The 13504-nt window shown below is 33.1% G+C and overlaps 1 protein-coding gene across 1 annotated transcript in view; it reads right to left on the bottom strand.

Annotated features, from left to right (window-relative positions):
• LOC111059859 (zinc finger RNA-binding protein) overlaps positions 1-13504 on the bottom strand; it is a 90645-nt gene that overhangs the window by 21368 nt on the left and 55773 nt on the right. Inside the window, exons 15-17 of the mRNA XM_039435754.1 lie at positions 11258-11440; positions 3786-3925; positions 787-882 (exon numbers count right to left, since the gene is read on the bottom strand). Of these exons, the coding sequence (XP_039291688.1) occupies positions 787-882; positions 3786-3925; positions 11258-11440 (419 nt within the window). The remainder of the gene's footprint in view (positions 1-786; positions 883-3785; positions 3926-11257; positions 11441-13504) is intronic.

Here is a 13504-nt window from a genome sequence, read left to right as displayed (position 1 = left end):
CTGAATAAAATATCATTGACTATTCGAGTAGCTTGGACGAAGATGTAATACAATTTTCAATACTTAATTTAAATAATCAATTATTATAAATTTTAATAATAAGCACCGTATGCAGAGTCATTAGAAATATCTTGTAAACTGGCTGCTTGGCTTCCAAGATATATAAAAATGCCAGAAGGCAATGGAATAGTTCTTGTCAAAAAAAATTTTTTTTATTAATATTATACAATAATAAATACACCAGTCACTTATTTTACTTTTACCTCTAATTTTATTTTACTTAATTCATTCATTTAGATATCAAAAAATGAAACTGAAATAAAACTAAATAAAATCCAACTGAAAATAATTACAAATTAGTATGCAGTTTACGATCTTGATTCGTAACCTCCAAGCATAAACAACACAATAAGCAGACAGCAGTTTTGTGATAAACAAGCGCCATGTTGTGACGTCATCCGACTGGAGGTTTGGAAGAACTGTTCACAGTGATTCTCTCTCCGTTGCCAATACATTAGTTGGATAGAAGCATACCACGCAAAAAGTGGTATGATCAGCAGTGTGACTTATGTGTGTGCCTTATCAGAGCCATAGCTAACAGGGGCCTGGCAAACGACTCTGCAACGGACATCTTTTTATGGGCGAGTTGTTAACTAATGGCTCTGTCATCTATGGGTGACTTTATGTAGCGACTCTGCAACCAGGCACTAGCATGATAGATCAGGTTTGCATCGACATTACACATAAAATAATTTTAAAAAAGTAAGAGTAAATAAATGAGCTTACCCAGGAGTTGAGTGGTGCCCAAGTGGGATTCCTGATGCAAAGATCCCTCAGCACACGTATTACCATCAAACAACTATGCAGACCATTAACTCTAGCCTGTTCAAATAACAAAGAAACCACTTTGAAACATTCCATCAACAAACATGAATTGCATGAAATCATCCTAAATCTGAAACACCTAACCCAAACAGTATCACATGAGTTGATCAATCACAAAATAAATGATTAGTTTTATCCTTTGATGGGACTGGCCAAAATTTGTCATTGCATTAAATAGAATGCATCATTTCTTAATGAATCCCATTTAAAGGAATATACTCAACTGTAACAATAATTAATACAAGGCATAAAAGTATAGAAGCGATAATTCGTAACTTGTCATACAGGTTGACTCTTTCTACATCACAAACTGTATTCTGTTTAAATTTTGGCAAGTTTTCAAAGGCAATAACAATTTATCGAACGTGATCATTTCCGACAGATACTTTCCAGCCTTGAGTTCATTTCAAATGAGAAAAACGTAGATACCGTTATCACATACTCCGTTATGACTTAATATTTTTGAGCAATCATGGAGCTTTAAAATATTCAGCAATTACCTTGAAAAATCAAAATGATATACATAGATTCGCTTCTATTCAAGTAGATTCGATATCATTGTTTATCAACTCCATAGGGGTTATAAAAATAAATCATGTTTCAATTTTATTTGCTTTCAAAAAAATTAATTGAATTTTTTAAAAAACTACTGATAGTTCAGGGAAGACAAAACATCACTGATATTAGATAGACGCTTTTGGAAAAGCATGAAAAATGCTTAAGATATATCATTAATAACTTATAACTAGGTAAAAATGAAAACGTTATATTCCTTTAGAAATAAATAAATAATTCAATCATCCATTGTGCACTATAGTTAGTATTTAAAGACCAACTTTTTTCATTTTCTTTACTCAGTACTGAAATTATATCCAATGATCATTTCATCTACTTGAAGACTATTTTTTTCTTCTGGCCTTGAAAGATGTTTTTGATTTAAAGAGAGAGAGGGAAAATTGTGCGGGGAGGAAGGAGATGTTAAGAATTTGCTATTTTCAAGATGTTTAGAGTTGTCACAATTGTACCGTGTTTGGACTAATTTTGAAAGGAATAATTTGAGTTTAGTAATATGGAGTAAAAATTGAGTAAAGTTGACAGATGGAAAAACGTATTTATTTAGCACAAGGCGATTCATAGAAGAATCATTAGCAGGCAGGTATGCAGACCGTCCCTTTAAACGAGGACTGCGCTTGTGTGTGTGTGTGAGTAGTGGTAGGTCGGCCTAATCCTTCAGAGCCAACGCCTGTTTGGACAGACTATAGTTGAAGAGGCAGTAGTCGGCCTAGTGGCTTTTACCTGTTGTCATTAAAGAGTTTGTGAATAAATAAAAATTGAACTTTCTTTTCAAGCCGCATGCCTGAGGTTTCATCAGTTGAATAAAATAAAATTGGACTGGTAACTACGATTGGATAATATCCATCAATCAAGATAAGTTAACCAGCTAGTAGGTGTATACGTCAAGTATAGCTCGAATAATTTCTGTGGTAAAAACCATTAGGTTCATTAGATTAGACGTTGAGTAATAAAAAAAAGAATAATAATAATCCCAGGTGAATTAGATGAATATTGAGGGTAAGGAATAGGATTATGATTATAAAGATTGATTATATGGGATATAATATATGATTGAAGGATTTAAAGCTCAAAAACATCAATAAAAGGCCATCAATAACACTAGATAACAAACATACTATACTACAAACATGTGTTTGACAAGGCTGCAAAGTTATGCTGTATACAATATGTGATATTAAATAATAAAAAGACAAGGTCGCTTGAGAAAATGTTGCTCATGAATTTGAAAATAATCCGAACAATTGGAAAATGATGACAAGTTGACAAGATAAGTGTTCTTTAAAAATAGCAAATAATAGCAATTTTATTTTATGCATTAATAGTGAATAGTTATATAGTTACATAGTACAAGATTAATCGAAGCACAAGTATAAGCAATACATCTTCAATATATTACGTTCATAAAACTGAACCCTTTTTATTGAGATCAAAAAGACACGCCATTTACCGAAGATGAGCGCGGCGTTTACCTCTTATTTTTACTATTCGAAGTGTTTTTTGCATGGAGTTATTTTCGTAGTATTCAATTCTATTAATATAAGCTGTATTTTACACCCAAACAAAATCAATTATTATAAATTTTAAAATTAGATGGAATACGAGAGGGAGATATGGTATGATTCAAAGTGAAAATTCACAATTTCCTTAATCCCCAAAATGTAAGATAAAACAATATCGAATAAAAATCTAAAATTTATTGAACACAAGTATACTAGAAAAAAATGCATTGAATTTTGCAAAATAACTGTACGGTAAGACAAAAAATCAATGGAACAGAGCTGCAGTTACGCATATCACTGATGCTCAATTCGAGAATATGTGAATATTGAACATCTATGGTAGCATAACTGCACCGGTGTACGACATGTGAAATGTGTTTCTCGTTTCTTTTCATGAGGGGAAAAAAGATTTTATTCAACAAGGTCACATAATCAAAGTTCAAATCGTCAATGTTCTACAAAGTAAATTGCGTTATAAATATTATTATTCCATTATTGATCATTATTGCTGTTACAAAGGAATGAATCAACGCGAGTAAACCTTATTCAAGTAGAAAGAGATATCGGGAGTAATACATTTTTTTACTGTGAATGATGCCCGACCACAATCATCAGCTTTTAGCTTCGATGATTGATAAGATGATCCATGCCGGGATTCGAACCCACAACTGAAAGGTTAAACACCTTAGTCGTTTCAACTAAGGCGTCCCCCCGGCGAGTCTTTTCTTGTACTGGCCATCATTTGTTCGTGGAGCAACATTTTATCTAGCGCACTTGTGTTTGTTTAGGTTAGGTCTAAACTATATTTATGCATTAGTAGCCAACCTGGAACCACTTGGCATGCCTGAGGGCAGCCAGACCCTCTAGACACTTGGCCTTGTCGAGAAGATCGGGGGGGTCCCGCGATTGAGGGGTCCCTGCCCCCCCTGCACCGTCACTTTCACCTGACGTCATGCTGGTGACAGCTGAGGAGGGGGGAGAGCAGTAGGAGAACAATATCAATAAAGGGTGTTTGACCATAAACATTCATATCATTAAAACTGCTTAAACACAACCGAGCTTCATTTGACCGACAACGCACACTTTCCTGTTATTATCATTTACTCTGAAACCCATACAAAGGTTGACTCATTCATGGCTTAGAGATGATACAAATTCTGTAAGATTGACTTCAAACTATTAGCGTTGGTCGAATGAGGAGCAATGAGGGAGGATCTCAGTTCGTCTAGATCTCAGTTCATCAACCTATTTCATCAGCCAATTTCGACTATTTCTTGAGATACTGATACAAGAGGAGAGTTGAGCCGTTCAGTTCCGTCAAGTCTTACGGCATCAAGTTATTGTTGCTGATACTCAGTCAGCTACACTGTTGTACACAAGCCAACAATTATTAGTGAATGTGGATTAGGGAGAAGATTGAAGGCTAGGACAGGGGTTATTTAAAATTAAATATATGATATTGTATCCTTGAACATTTTGGAAGCAAATGAAACTTGCTGAAATGAGATCCCGATGAAGTTTGGGATTATTTTCCAAGTATATTTGATTTTTGATAATGTTCTTCAGGGTATGATTGCGATTTTTTAGTTATATGGTAATAATTGTTTCAGTGAATATGGTAATTCCATGCTCTGTATATATCGTAAAAATGGAAAATAAATTGATTTGATTTGAGATTGTTAGGTGACGCGTTGTGCAAGTCTTAAGTGATATTCACTTTACATAGGGAATGCTAAGAGCTTAAGGCTGTGCTAAGGCTAAAAAAACTTACTACTGGTGATATTCTTCAAAGTTTTTTGATTTGTCTACTATCAAGCTATCAAAATGAAAACGTTTTCTCAGGAAAACATTTGTTTTCCGATCATTACTTGAGACATGAGCGCCTAAAATTTAAATTTATGGGACAGAATATTTCAAATTCGGTAAGAGATAAATACATGATATTTAGAGGATAGATTCTTCATGGTATTATTGATCTAGTAAAACAGAAATTTTCTGAAAATATCAATTTTTGAGAAACATATTATTCAATTTACCAAAAATAACAGTTATTTTTGGTCATTTTTAGTAAATTAAATAACTTTCAAGAATTGATATTTTGAGAATTTTTTTATTTTACTAGATCAACAATACCATGAAGAGTCTATCCTCTGAATCTCATGGATTTATCTCTTACTTAATTTGAAATGATCTGTCCAAAAAATTTAAACTTTAGGCGCTCATATCTCACTAAGTAATGATCGGAGAAATGTTCTCCTGAGAACTTTTTCATTTTGATAGCTTGATGATATACAAATCGAAAAACTTTGAAAAATATCACCAGTAGAGTTCATTTTTTAGCCTTTGCACAGCCTCAAATTGAATCCTACCTTGGTTATACATGACCGGTGTCTTGATAATAGCCTACTCAATTACTACATCAGATAAACTCATCTCATTTAACAGTAGATTAATTTTACAAACAAAAAGCCAGTTATCACACATATGTCGATTCAATGATTTCTATTAGTAAACTATAGTAAGATTCACTTCAGTCGGTCAACATTGATTGAATGGAAGAAAACGTTGGTGTTATTTATAAGTAATGTTGACAGAGTAAATTGAATCTCACTGTTGTATTGTTGATTTTTCAAGCTTCAATCGTTGCAGTTTGTCGGTCAAGTGATGCTCTCTATTATAATATTCACCAGCAATAAAATTGTAAGACTTTGGCGACAATACTAGCTTGGCTGACGTAATAATTTCTTATCAAAGGGGGACAGATCGCAATCCCAAGATAGTTGTGATTTGGAGAAAGAAGAATGCAACGGTATCATTCTTGTGGCCATCCTGTTACAAAATATTCTACAGTACCAGCAACTGATAGACAGTTTGAGTAAAAATTAGTTATATTGGAGAAGGGCTCTACAAAGTTGATATCAGGGATAAAAATATCCAAATACTCATCTCTTAATAGCATGAATCAAAAAGTGTCGAGAATAGACTTGATGAAAAATGCCAACTTGGTCAGAAATTTTTCTATCGATAGAATTTTGAGTGATCGCCAGTAAAGCTATTTGGTCACCAAAGCCTTAGATACGCAGAACATGCCATCAAGTATTACAATCCATCATCAACACAAGCAAAACATAATTATGCTCTTGGCTATCGATCGATAGTTACTACCTCAGGGGACAAGGTGTAACGTTGAGAGAAGCAACATTTTATCAATTACTCACTCAACTTAATGAATTGATATGATTGCCGCATGAGTCTTAGACTTGTGCGTGGATAATGGGGTTAATTATTATGAATTAATTACAATTGGAAATTGACCTAAAATTATTCAATAGACGCTATGCAATAAGCTATGATCAATATTACACAATTTAGCTTAATATTGTTGATAAAATTTGAGTTATTTTGATATTTTACTAGAACATGTTGAATGATAGCAAGTCAGTGTTAATCATGTGTTGAATCTATAACGTGAATCCCAAATTAGTAATAATTAATAGCGCATGTATAGTTTATTTTTATTGTAATTCACCATGTTTTTAAAAAATATTATATGAAATATAAAAGCAAGCTTTGATATGCAATGTTCATTAAACGATTTCGAATCTTATCCCTTAGGCTAGGCGCACACCAGTTAGTCAAGACAAGACATGATCAGACACGTTTAGTCACAATACTTCACATTGTTGCTTATGACGCAACTCACACTGATTAGTCATTGCAATTAGACATGTCTTCATAAGCAACTATGTGAAGTATTGTGACTAAAAGTGTCTGATCATGTCTTATCTTGACTAACTGGTGTGCGTCTAGCCCAAGGGATAAGATTCAAAATCGTTTAATGAACATTGCATATCAAAGCTTGCTTTTATATTTCATATAATATTTAAAAAAAAAAACATGATGAATAAAAATAAACTCAACACTAGGTCATGATTGCAATTCTGTGGGGGCTCAACGTAATGTTGATTGGATTTGGATTGAAAAAAGGTTACAGTAGCTGATAGAGCAAGATGATGTTGTTCAACTCAACATGATGTTGATTGAACTATTGTTTAATCGATGGAATGAATGAATCACATTATTAATCACCACTGAAAACAAAAGAACATTTATGTTTTGCTTGATTCATGAACATTTCGTCATACACTGATTACCTAGATTGAAAATGAACTGACACCCAAACAAAATATACAAATACACTTAATAGCTAAATAAGAATGAGCTTTATATTATTGAATGAGGCAAATACTTCTATGCATGTTCTATACCATGAAAAAATTTCAACATAAAATATTATTTGAAAGCACATTTTTTCAACGTCCAAGCACTCTTCTGACCAATCGTTTAGAAACTGTTTAAACCACACACTGCGTACGTTTAGACTTAATTAATGTTCATCAAAATGCATTCAAGGAAATAAAATATTTTGGATTAAAAAAATAATTCATGTCTTCACACATTACATTGTTTTTTCATGATAATAAAAATAACAGAAAATGAAAGAGAAATTATAGAAACTGATCATGATGAATATAATTTAAAGAATCTAAGTTCAAAATTGAGTTCATTTTCGAAATAATGAGACGATATTAATAACTTTTGATAATGAGAACACTCTACTAGATACTTGCTACTAGATACTCGTTTTCCACGGTCACATCTGTTAATATATGAAACAAAAAAAAAAAAAAAAAAATAGACAGTATAAAATGCTTTTTCCCAAGGCTTTGCAAAAATTAGAATAAATCACCAAAATTATATTCCAAATACATTTAATCCACTCATATTGAAGGTGAATCATATTTATAATGTAGAACAGACATGATTAGTGCACAGAGAGTAGGAGTTCTCCATCACTCATTGGATTTGCCTCATTCAATTTAGTTTTATGGTCAAAAATCCTTCTTAATTGTTTCTCCATTTCAAACATTCTATACCTGTGAAATATTCTATAAGAACTAATTTACTGCTACAAAATAACAGATAAATGCGGACAATTGGCCAGAAATCGATCGCAAATCAACCAGCAGATCTTGAACAGAGATCGATGTATCTACCATTACCACTGAAAGTATGCTCATATTTACAGTAATCATTAATAAAATTTTATCACTAGTGATTATTTCATTCTTTGATGATCATGTTTATGTACAACGCTCATTTCGAGACTGATGCTGAATTTAATCAGAGTCAAAAAATGAAATGAAACACAGGTGGCACATTCTGAACATTTTCAAATGACAGTCAGAAATGTAACTACCCAGGTTCAACTCAATTCCAAATCAGAAATTCTAAATCAACGGAGTCTTCTCATCTGATACTAACGTTTATCACATAATATATTTTTTTTTTGTAATCTTTGATCAATTACAGATGAGTATTGTAGAAGAAAACTGCAATAAAACTTTTTACCGATTGCGACGTTCTCAATTGAATTGATCAGATAAATTTATTGCAAAAAATGACATGTACAAGCGTACAAGAGAGGGGGAAGTATTCCCCCCTAAATAAATAGAAAGAGAAGCGGAAAACTGACATTACAAAAGTAGAACAACTAAAATCCTGAAAGGGAGCAATCAAGGTTTCGGAATATAATTTGTCATAGATTCACGAGAACAGTAATAGTGAAATGTAGTAGTTTTCTGATAAGGAATTGAGTGGAACCATAATATTCCACACACTAGACGAATCTGGGTCATCATCACAATAGTTACACGGTAGGCAAACAAACACTCAGTTGAATTGAATTGAAATGAATTGAAAGTAAACAGCAACTCTACTTCCCCTTCTGCAACAAACCAATAATATTAGAACACTTGAAAACTAGATTATACTATGATGACCTTGAATAGGTTGCATGAGACAGATTTGGCTATTTTATGAAACATTAAATATCATCAGTTTACAAAAAAAGAGGAAATACAGTATTTTTCTAAAAAAAATCATCTAACTCAGTTTCGAATCTAGCATTAAATTATTAATAGCTTATTTATTTCTAAAACTAGTTATGGGACTGGTCCTTTAAATATTCAAGAATTTGAAAAATAATAGACTATCTTCCTCCCTTTCAAGAAGTTTTCAATCTGTCTATCCTCCCATAACCTTTAAAAATACTCATCATGTAATATGTTGTTTATTCGTTTTTATTTTTATACTAATCAGATATCGAAAAAATCTTATTGGAAAAAGCACTTTGTACAAACTTAGAAGGAAATTTCGTAAACAAACATGAGTATGAATAAAATGTGACAATTTCAATTGATAACTATCCTATTTCCTGCTGACCCAGAATTTGTAGTTTATTTTGTGTATAATTAAGATGACCTCAACAATCGTGGAAGGGCAAAACTTTACGTAATAAATTAATGTCATTTATCTATATTCTATTCTTGTTTGGATGTTGACTAATAATATTTATCAATATGTATTATTATCAATCTATCCAAATTTAAAATGGTTTGTTTTATTCTAATTTATATTTTCAAGTTTTGGGCAATAGCCTGTTTTTTTCTTTTCCGATCATTGTACTGTTTTTGTCCTACCCTAATAAATAAATATATTCGAGAAAAATAAGGCATTCATTTATTTAATAATTAATTGAGGCAAATCAGCCCAAGTGAAGTATCTTTTTCATTAATTTGTGACAAATAAATGTGTATATAATTGAATTTAATTATTCTAATTTTTGTAATTTAAATTCATCAAAATGTATATGATTTTCAAACTCTAAATGCAATTTCTGCGCACACGCATTACAGGAATTGCCCTTGGATTCGTCTAGTGTATATATGATGAACGAAATTATAACACTGGCTGAAACCTGCAAAAAGTATGATATTTTATGTGACTGCGTACCTCTGAGACTTGGGATTTGTTTCAAACAGCAAATACGAATAGAAATATGATTAACATAAAACGAGCTCAAAGCTAGATTCAGGATTGAAAGAAAGATAATAAACCGGTTTGAGAATCAGGTTTTTTTGATCAATGAAATACATAAATTTTCGATTGTTTGGATGAGTTTCAGCTTATAAGCTTGCTAAACGTTCTTCCATATTCAGAATGGAGTTCCTAGAAAAAGAAATACCAGTTTGCGAGATATTCTTATCAATCGTTTCGATACACATCAGAGACTTCATGACAAATCCTCATACCATCTCAGAGGTGACTGCAGCTATTAATAATATTTTTTCAGTTATTCACTTAGGGAGATTTCATCCATCTTATCAAATTGTATTGAATGAAGCATTCTCAAACACGAAAAATAGAAACAAAATATCCCCTACATAAGAGAGGTCTTACAGTGCGATTTATGGCTCAGAGCAATTAGAATAGGGAACAATGTTTTCATCATCATCATCGAAGCGAGCTAGGTATGTCATCATTGCCATTAATAAATTTCCTGTGTCATATTATAAAAATGTACACCGTGTCCCACGAAGAGATTTACACGTTTAATTTTATATTACATGCCCATTCATGAACCGAACTTTTTAAATTTCACACAGTTTACAAAAATCTTCGTAGAAACAAAATGGCGGCATATTGAAGATTTTACCAATTCGCTTCCTATATAAAAAACTACTTTCATTAGTTATTATGCCGCTATCTTGTTTCTACGGAGGTTAGGAAGCTGAAATTTCCCCCAGAATATTTTTATAACCAATTTTGTGAACTGTGTAGAATTTAAAAAGCTTGGTGCATAAATGGGTACGTAATATAAAATTAACCGTGGGACACGGTGTATACATACTCATCTAGTTCCGACTTTTTGAGCTCTTGTCTAAAATAGTTTTCTATCTACGGACTTTCATTCTAAAATTTCAACGATTGGAAATTTTATAACAGTGATTTCTGCTAGAAGTACATATTTTACGACATTTCCAATCCATTCCCCTCAAGTGATATTGGTTTGACAAATCCCCATTGACAAGTACAGCTAAATTTCCAACTTGTCAATTCTATAATTGGCAAGTTTCAAACAGACATTGATAATTGTATTATGATTGGAGAAACTATTATAATATTTCTCCATCTTATTATGTATCAAATCCCCATTGCCAATTGAAGCTACATTTCCAAATTGTCAATCCTATAATTTGCAAATCTCATACAGAAATTCAAATACCTATTATGATTATCTTTTCCCGTCTTATTATGCATCAAATCCCCATTGACAATTTGATCCAAATCGTCAATACAATCCTAAAATTTGCAAGTGTCATACATAAATTCATACAAGTATTATAATGGAGCAATGAGGAATTGGTATGTTTTGGGGGGGGGGGCGGACATACCGGCGGCGTCTGCAATGAGCTGCTCCCTGACGACGGGCGAGGTGAGCGTGATGGTGACGGCCAGCTTGGGATCGGTCGCACATGCCACCTCGATCGCCGCTTCGTCCGGCTTGCCTGTCACCGTGTAGTTGTCGTCCGGAGCCACTGCCTTCAGTTGGCCCGGAACAATGGCCGCTACCTGCAATCATTCCTCTGTTATTGAACGAGTATTAGCGAGTTCTTACTCGTTAACTCGTTACTCGTTTGACTCATGGCCAAAGTCGTTCGTCTGTGGGTTTGTTTGTATGTTCTACAATAGCTTTAGAAAGAATTAGATAAATCACCTTCAAATTTTGAATACGTATTCTTGGAACCTTTTTACAGGTCAAGTTCGTTGGACAACAAAATCCTCAATTAAAATATCTATGTAATAGAAAGAGATAGGATACAAGAGGATATTCATTGCAGAATCTTGGCTGGAAATAGAGCGTATTTCGCTAACTTATGACTAATGAAGTCCAAGATCCTTTCTCGAGGAACGAAATTGAAATTTACAAAACCCTTATTAGACCAGTAGTGACCTACGGCGCAGAGGCATGGAAATGTTAAAGAAATAAATGCGCTGCGCATCTTCGAAAGGAAGATAATAAGAAGAGTGTTGGGATGTTGGGATCAGTGAGAACGGCGGAAGGTTGGCGAGCAAGGAGTAACGCAGAGGTGAACAATGGAGAGGATATTGTGCGTTTCATCAAAGCGCAAAGAATAAGGTGGCTTGGTCACGTGACCAGAATGGGAATAGACAGATTACCAAACAACTTGATGAACGCACCAATGATGGGGATTAGAAAGCGTGGAAGACCAAGGAAGAGGTGGTTAAGGGATTTGGAGGAAGACTTGCACATCATGGGTGTGCGGTCGTGGAGGAGAAAAGCAGAAGACAGAGAAGCATGGAGGCAAATCGTGAGCGAGGCCATAATCCACACCGGACTGTAGAGCCAGCGAAAGTAAAGTATGTACTAGAAAGAGAGACTTGGAGCTATTTATAAAGGCTTACCCTCTTACCGGTTTCGTGATTTGTTCAAAAATATCAGACATCAGGCATCTCATTGAATCTTTCAGGACCGAATATCCAGTTGACTGATATTGTCAGCTGACAACAACAAATCCAAGGCTGTATTGAATTTGATCAAAAAGGAGATTGCCACCAAGGTAAATACTAAGTAAGCTATTCAATTGTGATTCCAAGTGAAGTGAAGTGAATAGGATCTCCAAGTGAAGTTGCTGAGGTATTCAATGACGACTTTACTTTGTTGAATAAATCTTTTGTGATTTAAAAAATATGGTCTGGAACTATGAACTATGGAACTATGTCTGGTTTTGAAGTATCTAAATTAAAAAAAATCAACTTTGTAAAAATATTTAAGGACTGAAAATTTTGTGAAGTGAACAACTACAAGACTTAACCTATTTCGGACTATGTGTAACCTTATCTAAATTTGGGAGAGGAATAGCAAAAGGTTACCTTATTTTTCTTTCCCTATCATTTTGATGATGTACTTATTGTATGAATCAATAAAGAATCAATCAAGGTGATCTCATCAAATATTACAAATGATTATATTGTCTATAAGTTAACTGTGAAGATGGCGGACCTGCCAAAAGATATCAGTCACAGCAAGTGAATAAATTCATTTATTGAAGAATTTTGAATGCTAGACGTTCTATTTAAAAACAAAAAAAAAATCAAATAGTAACCAGTTTGTGATGATAACAACATTGAATAGCTTAAATATCCTTTCAAAAAATATATGAATAGAATGATCAAAAGCTTGAAGTAGTTTAAATTTGCTTTAAATTGAAAAAAGCAATTCTCCTGAATTGCAGAAAAATATTTTTTTTTTTCAAAGTTAAATATATTAACTATGTTAAATATATTTTTAACAAAGAACTTGAATTTCCGTGGCTAAATAAGGGCGCTGTGTTCCAAAAGAATACATTGATCTATCATTTTCATGATGTACTTATTGAATCAATGGATGAATAAAGAATAAATTTAACCCTATAACGCCCAAAGTTTTTATTGACAATTTTTTTTGTTTTTCCCTTATGAATCAATCCTTTTGGACTTCTTGTGATGCCTTATCACTTGAATATCTCCAAGCACCGCACAGTTTTCTCAGAACATGGTGTAACATATATGTCACACTGGGCGTTCCATAAGTCAATTGACTTTCTCCTCTACAAATAGCATCTATAATTTCTTTTGAA

This window comes from Nilaparvata lugens, chromosome 9 (genome assembly GCF_014356525.2).
Source record: "Nilaparvata lugens isolate BPH chromosome 9, ASM1435652v1, whole genome shotgun sequence".
In the NCBI taxonomy this organism is placed as follows: Eukaryota; Metazoa; Arthropoda; class Insecta; order Hemiptera; family Delphacidae; genus Nilaparvata; species Nilaparvata lugens.
Note: the sequence above shows the minus strand (reverse complement) of the source record. Positions and strands in the feature narration are given on the sequence as shown.